The sequence below is a fragment of the Megalobrama amblycephala genome, linkage group LG7 (genome assembly GCF_018812025.1).
Source record: "Megalobrama amblycephala isolate DHTTF-2021 linkage group LG7, ASM1881202v1, whole genome shotgun sequence".
NCBI classification, from domain to species: domain Eukaryota; kingdom Metazoa; phylum Chordata; class Actinopteri; order Cypriniformes; family Xenocyprididae; genus Megalobrama; species Megalobrama amblycephala.
The window spans coordinates 26,440,797-26,456,238 of NC_063050.1; the positions used below are offsets into that span (position 1 = coordinate 26,440,797).

Below are 15,442 nucleotides of genomic sequence, written 5' to 3' on the forward strand. Positions count from 1 at the left end.
TTCTTTCAGACGATACCATCCGCGCAGTCGCGAGGGGAGTACGCGCTGTCGGATCATTAGAGCGCTTGTAATTCGGAACTTGTAAATACTTCGATGGACATTTTAATTAAAAAAACTTCTGCTTTACAGCATTTTAATCACGTTTACTGGTGGAAAATTGTTTGAGCTATGAAAAAGCACAATCCTAAATTCCCCCATATCAAAGAAATGGTTGCAACCTCTAGTATAGGTTGGTGTGGTATTTCTGTTTCTAAGCGAAGTTGATTGTACTCATCAGATAATATCGACTGGTCTTTGTCTGTCTGTTTTTATGTTACGGCAAATAAAAAAAAAATCACTTTCATTGAATTAATTACTAACTTTGGTCAAATAACAACATTTGTGCGTTTTCTTTATGGTTAAACAGATACAGTCATGTTCTTTACCATTACCTGCGTTGAATAGTTTGCCGCTGTTGTGATCCTGATGTTGATAAATAACGTCTATGTAGTGAGTGAAAAAAACACATCCTCATAATACAAGTAGGGTATTTATGAACTCAATACCTAAATACATTTTCATTAAAAATATAACTGATGTAAGATATCCACATGTGCTCTGAAAACATTTACAAATTATGAATTCTCATTGAGACTATTCTGGATGTCTCTGTCACACCACAAACCTCTGACGCACACATCTAAACACACCCTTCCCCCACCCTCATCCCTCTCTCTCTCTCTCACACACACACACACACACACACACACACACACACACACACACACACACACACACACACACACACACACACACACAGAGAGAGAGAGAGAGAGAGAGAGAGAGAGAGTCTACAAGTGTGCATACAATCATACAGTCTAGTATGGAAAAAAACTCTGCATGCACATTCTCATAATGGTCAGATAACAATGACATTTTAAATGCATACAGAAATTCACCAATTAACATTTGTACACTTATACAAATCTCAAATCATATTACACCCTAGACATAACACACATATGTTATTGTCAATTAATAATTCTCCTTTTGATCTCCTTGGGCCATACACACACACATGCATCAACACAGGTTTGTTTTGCTATCAAAGTGAAGACATTCAATAGCCCTAATGGTTTTTATACTGTACATTCTATCACCCTCCACTACCCCTATCCCTAAACCTACCCATGACAGAAAACATTCTGCATTTTTACATTTTTAATAAAACATTGTTTAGTATGTTCTTAAAGCTATTTTAAATATGAGGACTCATGAAATATCCTCATATTTCATGTTTACGTTATAATACCAGTGTAATACCCATGTCATTAAACAAATTTGTGTCCTCATAAATCACAAAAATGCACACACACACACACACACACACACACACACACACACACACACACACACACACACACACACACACACACACACACACACACACACACACACACACACTCATCCATCCATGTTGATGCACCTATCATTATGAGGACATTCCAAAGGTGTATTGCTTTTTATACTGTGCAAACTGTATATACAAAATTGTATCTCCCTACACTAACCTAAAATAACAAAACATTGTTTAGTATGTTTTTAAGCCTTTTTAATTACAGGTTTACACTGTAATACCAGTGTAATACCTATGTCATTATTCAAATTTTTGTCCTCATAAAAACAAGCGCACACACACACACGTTTTCATGTTTTCTGGGGACTTTCCATAGACATAATGATTTTTATATTCACTTCTTTGAGTGGACTATATGTCCCCATAATGTAGGGTATACCTGAACCACACACACACATACACGTTTGTTTTTGTGAATTGTGGGGACATTCCATAGGCGTAATGTTTTTTATACTGTACAAACCGTATTTTCTATCGCCCTACACCTAAACCTACCCATCTTTTTTCACATTTTCACTTTCTCAAAAAAACTTATTCAATATGATTCATAAGCCTTTTGAAAAATGGGTACATAGGGTAATGTCCTCATAAGTCACCCTCTCCTTGTAATACCTATGTCATACCCATGTCATTATACAAATTTGTGTCCTGATATGTCACAAAAATGCACACACACACACCACACAATCCGACTCTCACACAGATTCTCCCTCCTACGCAAGCGCACACACATTCCCCCTTTCTCGCCTTACACACACACACACACACACACACACACTCTCTCTCTCTTACACACCCCTCCCCCACCTGTCTCTCACACACACATCCTGCCTCACGCACACATCACATACTCACAGTCACATTCTCTCTATTCTCTCACTCTGTAACTCACTTGTACATACATACTCAGACAAATACACATGCAATAACACACACATACACATCCCTCCCCCTTTCACAGGCATCCTGCCACTCTTCCAATACACACAAATACACACACAGATCACAAACATACACTCCACCCCCTCTTCCAAACACATTCTGCTTTTCCTTTATCACAATTGTACACACACACACACACACACACACACACACACACACACACAAAGAGTAATCAAACTACTAGTTATTGAGTGCAACCTGTTTGAATGACAGTTCAGATATTGCCATTTATTGCAGTGCAAGTTTAAAACACATATATTAATAATAATAATAAATAATTAAATGGTAATGTTTTTCTTTATTTACCAATTCCAGTCATCTTCATACAATAACCAGGTGCTAAATCCTTAATGCTCTTCCACCAGAGTTCTCCTCGATACAGTGCGTCTCTTAAGTCATAGGCCATACCAGGGCATCGCTAAGATATATATTTTGACTAGATATTAAACATGTTAAAATCAGTGTAAAGGTACGATGACTTCAATCATCACGAAAAAGGGCTTGTTTGTAGACTTTTCTCTGTCACTAGATGACCAGAGTCACGTCTGACAAGTTGACCTGGAATAAAAAGCAGAACTTTATACAGCCAGCAGAGGGCATGAGTGCTCCATGAGTGTGGATGGGGGAATTAATCCAAACAAACATCAACAGATGGTACACTTAATAACACTGCACATGTAAGGAATAAGAAGCATTTGTATGATAAATGTGAAGCAGCCTTTTTAAGGTATACATCGTTGCTTGTTCAGTAGATTATTCAAGATATTTGTATCAGTAGGTTATCATTTTGAAGAGAAATTTCCAGGGATTGTTCCCTCAAAAAAAAGAAAAGAATATTCTGTCATCATTTACTCACGCTCATGTCCATCCAAATCTGTACATAGAATAAGATGAATATATTTAAATATTTTCTTTTGTGCTCCACAAAAGAAAGTAATGCACACAGGTTTGGAACGACATGAGGGTGAGTAAATGATGACAGAATTCTCATTTTTGTGTGAACTATCCCTTATAAATGCAAATAAATGCATACAGCAAGTTTGATATCCAAACAAAAAAGGAGATATTTGGTCAACAATCTTAAAAGGTAATAAAACCAAACGGTACAAGAAATATATTAAAATAACTTTCATAAGATAATATCTTGTTCAGACCCACCCCTGCTGCTTTCCACATGCTGGAATGCTGAATTCCAGTGACTGCATCCAGATCCTCTGACTCTCTACATTCTCCATGCTGTAATGAAATTCCTTCTCCTCATTCTTATCATTCTGTCCTCTTCCGCTCCACCCTTTCACTCTCTTTTTTTGTGTTTTAAGTTCACAGATCTAGTCTCACTTCCTTATTTTCCCGGTGCCTCTTCTTGTCCTTCGGGACATTGTCTTTGGTGCTTTCACCATCTCTGCTGGCAGAGAGCGGAGGGTGTCTGATGTTTGGCCGGTCCAGTGCACAAGGTCCTGCAGCACTCGCACAATCCACATCTTCAGACCGAAACTCCCACTGGCTGCCTGACCATCCAGCTCCTTTCACACAAGCACAGACAGATTGTTTATGAAATTAAGATGCTTTCATCAGAAATCTTTACATTTATGAGAAAACATTATATTTAAAATGACGTGTTAGACATTTTAACTCCAGCACCTCTTTAACTTCAGCTTCAAATTTCTGGCCATCCACTAGTAGCTGCTCTGTGCTTGCCAACAGGTGCCCCAGACGGTCCCTCACAGTTTTCCGTTTTCTCCTATACTCGCTGTCTTCATCGGAAAATTCTGCGTCCTCCCGGGTAATGACATCTTCCAGAAGTCGCAGACACTCCTTGAGCGCAGCGTGCAGGATAGATATTTTTTCTGCATCTGACAGCTGAGGAACCAACGGAGGAGTGGATACTAAATAATCTCCGGCAACCGGTGAGGACGGCAGTGATTCACTGTTTCTCTAAATGGTAAGACAAAGGGAATGAGTTGTGGTTACAAGGAACGGTGAAATACCAGATGAAGGAAATGGTAAACAAACATGTGGTAAACACATGACAGTAAGTAAAAGCAGCAATTAAAAAAAAAAAAAAAAAGATAGATAGATAGAAGCAAGCAAAATTATATTCCCAATATAGTCAATATACAATTTCCAAAGGTCACCTAGACATATATTTAAAACTTACAAAAAGTCTTTTTGAACAAAAAAAAAACACGTTACAAATACTGGTAACACTTTATTTCACAGTGTCCTTGTTACACGTTACATGTATTTACTATAGTAATCACTGTAAATTGTGCATAATTACATGCAACTAACCCTAAATCACACACTAAGCATAACCCTAACCCTTATAGTTAATTCTTGTTACACAGTATTTAAATGTAGAACTACACTGTAACACGGACACCTTAAAGGTGATAGAGAGGATTTTTTTCATCGATTGAGAATCCAAAGACTGTTACTGAGTTTTTGAAATGAGCGCATGCGTAAGAACAACCCCCCTCCTTCACAGCTCATTTCAAAGGAACGCCTCCCAAAACTCGTGCATGAGTATTGGAACACAAGTGTTTACCACCGGCATTTGCTGTGTCGTGTTTTTTGGATTCATTATGTCGGACTCACCGCAGGTAACTCATAATCTGCAGTTGTTATTCCTGTCTCCTGACAAAAACATTGCATGCAGCGGCTGTGGAGTGTGGAAAGTTACTGGAGCGTGCAGCGATTGGCTGATGTTTTTAAGGCCCTACCTCGTGCACAGATGATGTATATTAATTTTATTCCTTTCAGTGCACCTAATAAATAGTCTTTTATCAGTTAGTAAAGACAGTTTCAAATAATATTGCAAAAATGTATAAAACAAAACATCCTCTTTAGCACCTTTAAAATAAAGGGTTACACTTTATTTTAAGGTGTCTTTGTTACAATGTAATTATACATTTAAGTAATATTAAAGGGTTAATTCACCAAAAAATGAAAATTCTGTCATTAATTACTCACCCTCATGTTGTTCCACACCCGTAAGATTCATCTTCGTTCATCTTCGGAACACAAATTAAAAATTTTCTGATGAAATCCGATATCTGTCCGACTCCTCAATAGACAGCAATTTATCAACCGCTTTCAAGTCCGGAAAGGTACTAGAAACATCGTTAAAACAGTTGACGTGACTACAGTGGTTCAACAATGTTATGAAGCGACGGGAATACTTTTGTGAGCAAAAACAAATAAAAAATAATGACTTTATTCAACAAGCTCTTCTTGTCATGATCACCAGTGAGAGTGCCCTTTCAGCCACTAGAGGGCACTCCATCCCGGACTCTCATTTCCACCTGTTACATGGACTACATATCCCAATACACACTTCCCGGACTAATCATCTCACGTCATTGCACTCACCTGTTTTGTATCATGTCATTAGTGTCTGTCTATTTATAGTGAGCTGTTTCTGTCTTTGGTTGTGGTTCGTTGTTAATGTTGCGTATACTTCTGTTTCTCTGGTTTTCTTGTTTTTCTTGTGCCTGTTTTGTATGGACTGCTTTACTGGATTTTGACCCTTGCCTGCTTTTGGATTACGACCTTGGATTACCCAATAAACAACCGCTGCAACTGGATCCTATCTTCTTGTTTTTGTGTGCACCGTGACAGAACGAACCACCATAATGCAAGGATCCAGCAGCGAGGGAGTCTGGTCCCTGGCCAAGGCACGGGAAGCTCGGGGCAGTCCCCAGGATTTGGCGGTGCTGCGGCAGAAGGGTATGAGGATACGGCCATTTATCCAAAGGTTCTGGTCACGGGCAGAGAAGTTTAGCCTCCCTGATGCGGTCCTCAAGGAGACTTGCAACGGCTGTCTGAATGACCCTCTACCGCAGTGGGAGATGGAGCTGGTGGAGAAGTTGAATTTTTGGAACTTTGCTAATTACCTATACCTACGTAAGAATAAGCCGATTCGGAGACCTCCTGTTCCCGCTCCAGCCCGTGTGTCTGCTCCAGAACCCTCTCCACCCTGTGTGTCCACTCCAGAGCCCGCTCCAGCCAGTGAGTCCACTCCAGAGCCCGCTCCAGCCAGTGAGTCCACTCCAGAGTCCGCTCCAGCCAGTGTGTCCACTCCAGAGCCCGCTCCAGCCAGTGTGTCCACTCCAAGGTCCGCTCCAGCCAGTGAGTCCGCTCCAGCCAGTGAGTCCGCTCCAGCCAGTGAGTCCGCTCCAGCCAGTGAGCCCGCTCCAGCCAGTGAGTCCACTCCAGAGCCCGCTCCAGCCAGTGAGTCCACTCCAGAGCCCGCTCCAGCCAGTGAGTCCACTCCAGAGCCCGCTCCAGCCAGTGAGTCCACTCCAGAGCCCGCTCCAGCCAGTGAGTCCACTCCAGCCCCGCATGCTTTCCCTGTCAGTCCTGTGATGGACTCAGGGCAGCCCGAGCCCGCTGCCGTCCCAGAGCAGCCCCAGCCCCCTGATACGGCCACGGAGGCCGCCACCGAGCTGCCCGCTCTCCCTGATACGGCCACGGAGGCCGTCACCGAGCTGCCCGCTCTCCCTGATACGGCCACGGAGGCCGTCACCGAGCTGCCCGCTCTCCCTGATACGGCCACGGAGGCCGTCACCGAGCTGCCCGCTCTCCCTGATACGGCCACAGAGCACCCTTGGTCGGCCCTGCCCCCACCGTCCAAGCCTTCTGACCTGCCGCCACCGTCCAAGCCTTCTGACCTGCCGCCGCCGTCCAGGCTGTCTGCCCTGCCGCCGCCGTCCAGGCTGTCTGCCCTGCCGCCGCCGTCCAAGCCTTCTGCCCTGCCGCCGCCGTCCAAGCCTTCTGCCCTGCCGCCTCTGCCCAGGCTACCAGAACCGTTGAGACCCGCCTGGTCTGTTCCTCCAGCACCGTCCTGGCACTCAGCCAGGAATCCAGACCTGCCAGTGCCCGCCTGGTCAGTTCCTCCAGCGCCACCCTGGCACTCAGCCAGGACTCCAGAACCGCTGGAACCAGCCTGGTCAGTTCCTCCAGCACCGCCCTGGCTATCAGTTGGGCACCCTGGATCTGGCCCACCATCCCTCCCCTGATCCTCCTCCTGTCCACCTCCCTCCTGAGTTTTTTGTGTTTTTGTGTTTTGTCTGGTGGAGCGTCTGGTAGCCGCTCCTTTGAGGGGGGGTAATGTCATAATCACCAGTGAGAGTGCCCTTTCAGCCACTAGAGGGCACTCCATCCCGGACTCTCATTTCCACCTGTTACATGGACTACATATCCCAATACACACTTCCCGGACTAATCATCTCACGTCATTGCACTCACCTGTTTTGTATCATGTCATTAGTGTCTGTCTATTTATAGTGAGCTGTTTCTGTCTTTGGTTGTGGTTCGTTGTTAATGTTGCGTGTACTTCTGTTTCTCTGGTTTTCTTGTTTTTCTTGTGCCTGTTTTGTATGGACTGCTTTACTGGATTTTGACCCTTGCCTGCTTTTGGATTACGACCTTGGATTACCCAATAAACAACCGCTGCAACTGGATCCTATCTTCTTGTTTTTGTGTGCACCGTGACACTTCTGTTCTGTGTCATTCTGGTACGTTGTTTACGTTCAACTCTTCCAGGTTCTACATCAGAACACCGGCTCATTATTGGCCGGCTCCTGCGTCAGCATCACACGCATGCGTCATTCTGCTCAGCTTTGGCCAATACTGAGCCGGCATTTGGACATAAAAACAGAAGCCTTCACTGTGCTTACTGCGCCAACTATGTAAGGATAATGACAAGGAAGAGATTGTTGAATAAAGTCGTTATTTTTGTTTTGTTTTTGCACACAGAAAGTATTCTCGTCGCTTCATAAAATTAAGGTTGAACCACTGTAATCACGTTGACTTGTTTAACAATGTCTTTAGTAGCTAGTAGTGGTTGCTAAATTGCTGTCTATTGAGGAGTCAGACAGCGATCAGATTCCATCAAAAATATCTTAATTTGTGTTCCGAAGATCTTACGGGTGTGGAACGACATGAGGGTGATTAATTAATGACAAAATTGTCATTTTTGGGTGAACTAACCCTTTAAGTAACTACATGTACTTACTATAGGATTAAGATTAGGGTTTGGTTGGGTTCATGGGCGAGGCTAGCCCCTTTTTAGGGGTGCTTCAGCACCCCTAAAAAGGAGCTCAGCACCCCTAAAACTTGGAGTAAGAAATGTTATTCTAAAATTTTTGTTCGTCTTTTACAAGGTTAAATAATGTCCAAAACATACTCTGTAGTTTGTGGTTTAAAATGTATGTGTTAAGGATGAAAATGAAAACATCCTCCTTAGCAAATGATGTCATCCTCTTCTCTTCTTCTACTTCTCCTCTGTACCTGCACCGCTCAGCACGACCGTCATCCAGCGCGAAACACACGTAGAGTGAGAACCCGTTATGTAGTGTTGTGAATCAACTAAGTTGCTCCAAAGCTGTGTCTCACACTTCTTTCCTTTTTACCTAGAGTTGTTCCGATTCCGAAACCATATCGGTGAGTAGCCTACTGGAGTCAGTATAAAAAAAAATATCCCCCCCGGGTGATGCTACTCCTCAAACCACCAACAGAGCATATAAAATACCAAAAATATACATCTTTTTTTAAAACATCGCCAAGTAAAATGCTGCGTTTATATAGAACTGTCTCTTTACGACCACAACAAACGGGACACTTTTCAGACGCGCGTTCCGACCTCGCCTCAGTGCCAGGCGCAAGTCAAACGAGCGCGGAAAAGGTGCAGGTGACGACAAGGGAGCTTCAGTTGAACAACAGTGAACTGCAGTCAGATGAGATGTTGTCTATGGAGTTCCGACGAGCTCTTTAATATGAAATTGTATGGCGTTCGGACGAGGTCAAAAATATGACGTTGCAACTTGCACTCGTCTCACTGACGTCTTAATTTTTTGCTATTAAATCCATTCATTTTAAGACGCAGACGAGGCGTAGACGTCACGCAGACGTCACGTAAATCACGTGTGGCAGTGAAGTGTCGAGTCAGACGTTCACGCGTGATTCACTATGGCGCGGGATCAGTGCCAAAATCAAGCTTCATTCCACGAACATTTTCTCCATCTCCCATTAAAAGTTTCAGGAACAGACTTCTAATTTCGGAATGTTTCAAATGAGAAATATGCTTTACCAAAAGTAGCGAAATCTGTAACCTAAATAGCCTATCTGCTTTTTATAAGCTATTGATATATTGCATAAAATATCCTGACCATTTAAATCAGACATATACTTATACTTAGTACATCTACTTCTTACATCTACACACATCGGAATTCGGCCTCATCTTTTGTAAACAGTAAAGTTTGATTTGATTGGCCAAAAACTTTTACAATCTAATTCTAATTTGTTACAGAGCAGTGAATTGAACATATTATTTAACTTATAGAAATAGAATAGCTGCAAGATTCCTTAATGCTTATCAAATTATTGAGACCCTAACCCTATTTATAATTATATAAAACAATTATAAATTAATTATAAAATACTGCCCCTGCAACAACAACAATTTCTTCTTTCTTTTTTTTTTTTTTTAATCAGTAGGCCTATTTGATGTGACCATACTTTGTTTTTAGAACCACACCAATTTGACTACATAAAAGTAGACATGTCAAGCTTTCTATAGATATATTTCTCATGTCTGTGAGGCAAGCAGACTATACTGAGTCTCGGTTCATATAGCCTATAAGTCGCGCTCCAGTTCACGCGCCAGTGATCGCGCCCGCGCCTGCCATGATTATATTGTCTACTTTATTTGCTTCTTATTTATCAAATCTAGGCAAATGGTTGATTAAACATTGATTTAAATTAAGATACATTTTTTTACAAAACGAAATTCACTTTAAGAAGGGCTTTCTACAAAACAAAACTTAATGGTCAAAATCATGTCTGACCCACTCCATGTCTCCCGATATATTGGGCATCTTATGATGCATCTTACTCATGCTGTTCACTTTTCATTATCAAATAGATTAAATTAAAAAATAACATTATAATAGGCCTATTTAAACATAAATATGAAACTAAATACGTTTTCTTTAATGGCTACCAACAGTAGCCTACAGTACAGATACATTTCATGTCGTGAATAGGAGCGGATCATAAGTCAAGAAGGATCAAGCATAATTTATTTTTATTTATGTGTTGGCCAGTTGTAGCCTGTGCAATAAATATTAAAAGTTCTAAACCATATTGTGTTTTATTGTTCCATAGTAATGATAATATTTACAATAATATATTGAATTTGATAGATGTCTCACACGTTGCCCCACAGCAACATTAAAATAGTGTAGATTAGGTAAAATGTTTTATAAAAAATATTTTATTCTATTTAGTGTCCATTTCATTCATTTAACATATGTAATATTAGGGCATCCAAGTTATTTGACATATTTGAAAAAAGAAAAGTAAAAAGTAACCCAATAGTTACTTTCCCTGGTAATTGAGAATGAAGTAACTTAGTTACTAACTCAGCTACTATTTGTGAGAAGTAACTACTATAACTAATTATTATTTTTTTAAAGTAACTGGTGGAAAAAGGTGTATAAAGCAAGGCTATACAATTTAGTTCCTGCAGAGACATGACCAGCAGAGTTTAGTTTAACAGCCTGCACTAAAGGCTGTCCTGGAGCACATCACCTGATTGGTATTCTGTAGATTTCCTGGGAAGTATGATAAAGAGGTCTGATGGACTGGTATAGGCTATATTGTACAGTCAATAAATTGTAGGCAATAAAGATAACAGTTAACATTATTGTTCGGATCAAATTAAGACTAAGATGCTTTTTACAGTTACATGCTAGTAAAACACATACTTTCATGCCTGTAATGTCCATTCATAGTATTTACACATCAGCTTGGCACCTTACATTGTTAAAAACCAGTTAATTTCAAGACGCTGGCGTCACGTCAGGTCGTCACGTGGGTCGACACGTTCAGTTAGACGCTCAAAGTACAAGACGTTCGGATAGACGTTCGGTTTGACGTTCGATCGGTCGGTTGGTCGTTCGGAAGCTTGATTTTGGCACTGATCCCGCGCCATAACACACTGCACTGAGCCGTGTGAGGACCGTGTTCTGATACGTGTTAGCGAAAAAATAAATAAATAACTTCACTGCTACACGTGAATCACGCGTGAACGTCTGACTCGACACTTCACTGCTACACGTGATTTACGTGACGTCTGCGTGACGTCTACGCCTCGTCTGCGTCTTAAAATGAATGGATTTAATAGCAAAAAATTAAGACGTCAGTGAGACGTTCAGTGAGACGAGTGCATGTTGCAACGTCATATTAATGAGCTCGTCCGAACGCCATAGTTGTCAGGCTATGTCGGTAAAACTCAGAAAAATGAACACGACTGTCCAATCAGCCGTTATACTGTGCTCGTGGCGCGCACTCAAGAACTGCATGTGCAAATGCGCCGGCGCGTGCTGCATAATTACTTTATTATAGCTTAAATAATGCGCAAAAGAAACTGCGAGCAATGACCGTCATTGTTCTGTTGTAAGTTAAGTCAGTGGCGTACGGGACACCCCCGCAGCCCCCGCGGTGCGTGGGGGCCCCCACCCTATGATGGGCCCCGTCGCAGATTCACCTATTTAGGCTAGACTACTTTATAGCCTTTGCTTTTTTTTTTTTTTTTTGAACTGAATAAAGCATCCAACTGAAGCCCAAAAATGCAAGCAGAAGATCATAGAAAACAGTGCTAAATTACCACAAAAGGGGGAAAAATTCATCACTGTTGTTTCCATCGCCGTTTGTAAGGTAGCCAAGACAACAGCAAGCTTTGATGCGCTGTGTTACTGTTAGCGGACGTGTGCCGAGACAAATAAATATGTTCGGTCTTTGCTGAGACATTATTATTGTTATTTATATTATTATATATTGCCCAAACGTATTTACCCCATCGCCAGCTCTGCTAATGGTCAGCTACCGGAATGTCTGAAGTTCTTTTCCAAATCTAGCCTAGCCAATAAGTCTAGAGTTATTTCTTTATTCTTTTACTGTAACTACATGAATTTAGTTTAGGCCTACATCATTTGATGCACCGATCGAAATTACTGAAAATTTGCGGCCGAAACAGCAATTTACGCGCTTGTCTAGAAGGGAACCTTATATAGCCTATATGCAAATTTGTGTCTAACTTTGAATTTAGACCAGCTAAAATATATTGTTAGACCAAAAATATCTTATCAATTAATTAAGTAATAAAGACATGTAATAAAGTAATAAAGAAATTTAATAAAAACAGAAAGACGTCTATTGCTTAAGCCTTATTCAAAGGCCGCGGAAACATGGCTTCGTTTGTTACGCAATCCATTCCACACACGACGTTCTTGGGTTTTCTTTCTATTTATTAAATATAGGCAATTGGATGATGAAACACTGTTTAAAATTAAGATACAATTTCTACAAAACGAAATTCACTTTAAAGAAAGACTTACTATAAAACAAAACTTAATGAAGTGGTCAAACGTATGTCTGACCCGCTGCATGTCTCCCGACATTGCGCATCCGTCATGCTATTCACTTTTCATAATGAACATAGGTGACATTTAAAAAAAAAATATATATATTAGGCTATAGCCCAATATTTAAATATAAATATGAAACTAAATTGATTACATTTTTATCCCTCTGGCCGACGATTGCGCCGGCGCGTTCTGATGGATTTTTTCCTCATGACAGCTGAAACAACTTAAAACAGGCCTTCCATCATTTTTGGCGATAGCCTACAGATTAGTGGTCTACTTTTTAAAAATTTTATTTTATATTTACGCTCACAATAACAACAACACCTTGTAGGCTACTTTTGTAAAATAGAATAAATAAACAGGGTGCGCTTTCAGCTGTCTCTCTGCGAGAATCTTTCTGAAACAATCTTTCTGAAACGTCTCAAAAAATTAATTTAAACTCGGCGAATAACTGTACCTAAAAGAAAGAAACATCTCCATTTGAAAAGAAATTTGTTGGTCTGTGTTAAATAAGAGGCGATCTATCCGCTGGAATGTGTTGTTTCTGAAATCATGGCCAGTGCTCATTGCGGCTCGTTGCGGCTGTTATCCGTTCTCTTGGAGCTCCTTTGGTTTTAATGAGTAAATTAGCCTAAATATTTATTCCTGCCGGTATTTTAGTCTGCGATATCAAAATCACTAAACATTATATAGGCCTATCATATAGGCTAGGCTATAATATTATTCGATAATAACATAAAATAAATCAATGCAATGATAATTCACCACATGATTCACTGTTAAATCAGTTTTTGTAAACTGTGGGGGTGATGGACTCAGGTGCACAACAAATTTTAACACATGACATCACTGCTTGTGGGAGGGGCCCCATCTCATTCTTTGCGGGGGGGGCCTCACAGACTTGCGGTACGCCACTGAGTTAAGTCATGAAATTACCAAACATGCGGTTAAAACTGCCTCAAAACTGTGCACGCATGTATTTGTTGACATGGTTTTAAAGCTATTGTTATCCAGTTTGTTGGCCTTAAAACGTCTTAAAATGCACATATGTACACCAGGGAAATCTAAATTTTCTCGGGGGGAGCATGCCCCCGAAACCCCCTAGCATAATACATTTTCTGACCTCGGTAATTAAAACCCGGCGTGCGGCCCAGCTTATATTCTATCTAATGAAATCTGAGGTAAACGTGCATTTCTCCAAATGTGCGCACTTTTGGACTAAAAGTTTTGTGTGTATGCACTGTGATCAAAAATAAATGGGACCAAACACGATTGAATTTGTGTCTCGTTATTCAATTAATAACTAGGCTAAAAAAAAAAAAGAAAAAAAAAATCTGGATTTTGGAGTTAGTTGAATCAATGTTAAAATGATAAAGTTATTTTTCAATAGACATATTTTTTGTTTTTGTGTGAAATGGGGTGGGTGGTGGCAGTGGGGCTCATTGGGTGCTCAGCACCCCTAAAGCTCTGACCCTAGAATCGCCCCTGGTTGGGTTTAGTGTAATTCTGCATAATTTATAGTTATTACTATAGTAACTGCATGTAACATGTAACTGACACTGTAAAGTGTTACCAAATAAAGTGTAATTCAAATATTTTAGCCTCAGCTTTAGTCTGAAAGTCTGATGCTCATAGAAGCGTGTAGTTGGCATATTATTAAGTCACTAATTAATAATGTAGCACCCTCTGAAGCCAGGCTGGTCCTCCAGCAGAGCAGCTCACTGGGTTGAATAGTAATCAGATGTTGCTCACCTATTTCCAAAGATAAAAGACTCCACTATACATTCCAAACCGCTCCCAAGTTTCAGGCAATTCTTTTCAGGAAACAAGCCGAAACTCTAAAGTACGTTTGAACATTACTGGAAAACAACAGAGGAGGTGGTGGACCTGAACAATTTGGCAGGAAACCAAAATGTATTTATTACTGGAACAATCGCGCCTTATCCGTCCACTGCGCGCACCGACAAGTCTGGATCACACACAGCAGCTCAGACAACACTGTCAACTTCTGTAACAAATCATTTTCTGCCTCCAGACATTCTTTTAACTAAATGTCATGATGTCGCTGACTTCAGTTTGCGTCGCACACCAGGCCATAATTAGGAAAGACTCAACAGTTAAATATAATAATCAGATTAGGCTAGTTCTGCATAAATAAGCTCTATTTCGAGACTTACGTATGACTCCAGGAGTTGGATGCATTCCTTGTGAAGAAGCCGGGCTAGAGCTGCGGTTCTCCCTGCGTGGCCCCGCAACCCATGACGACCGTTTGTACCTCTGCCAGCCATTTATACTCAAAAACACCTAGTTTGAAAAATAACCTTTGAATCAACAGCAGGAATAAACCAGCACTGAAGGAATAAATCAGCATATTCTTGTTTTATAGCCTCATATAATACTACCGTAGGCTGTAGAGATGTTGAATGAATCCTCAGGCGCTGTTTCTCACTCCTTATATATTTGCAGTTATTTCACTGTGGCCAAATATCTCGCATGACTTACAGCAAGACTTCCAAAGACGCTGTTCTCCTGTTTTAAGATGTAGTTCTGAATTGCCCGTGGCTCCGCCCCCCTATGGGAACGTGGTGCGTTGAGGGGCTGGGACGGATTTTCATTGGCTTAGAGTTCTCCTCATAGATATCAATGCAAAATGGAAAATATAAACAAA

The 15,442-nt window shown here is 40.9% G+C and overlaps 1 protein-coding gene across 2 annotated transcripts; it reads right to left on the minus strand.

The window, feature by feature from the left end:
• Positions 1-2,545: 2,545 nt before the first annotated feature.
• cntf (ciliary neurotrophic factor) lies at positions 2,546-15,335 on the minus strand. 2 transcript variants are annotated; one of them, XR_007185779.1, is made up of 5 exons: positions 15,177-15,335; positions 14,952-15,078; positions 3,980-4,273; positions 3,497-3,861; positions 2,546-2,896 (listed from the first exon to the last, which is right to left on the minus strand). XR_007185779.1 is itself a non-coding variant. In XM_048196747.1 (4 exons), the coding sequence occupies exons 2-4, from the start codon at positions 15,060-15,062 to the stop codon at positions 3,673-3,675; spliced, it is 594 nt and encodes a 197-aa protein (XP_048052704.1). In that variant the 5' UTR covers positions 15,063-15,078; positions 15,177-15,335; the 3' UTR covers positions 2,546-3,672. The 2 variants fall into 2 exon arrangements, 1 of the variants encoding a protein (XP_048052704.1); XM_048196747.1 differs by having other exon boundaries at positions 2,546-3,861.
• Positions 15,336-15,442: the final 107 nt, after the last annotated feature.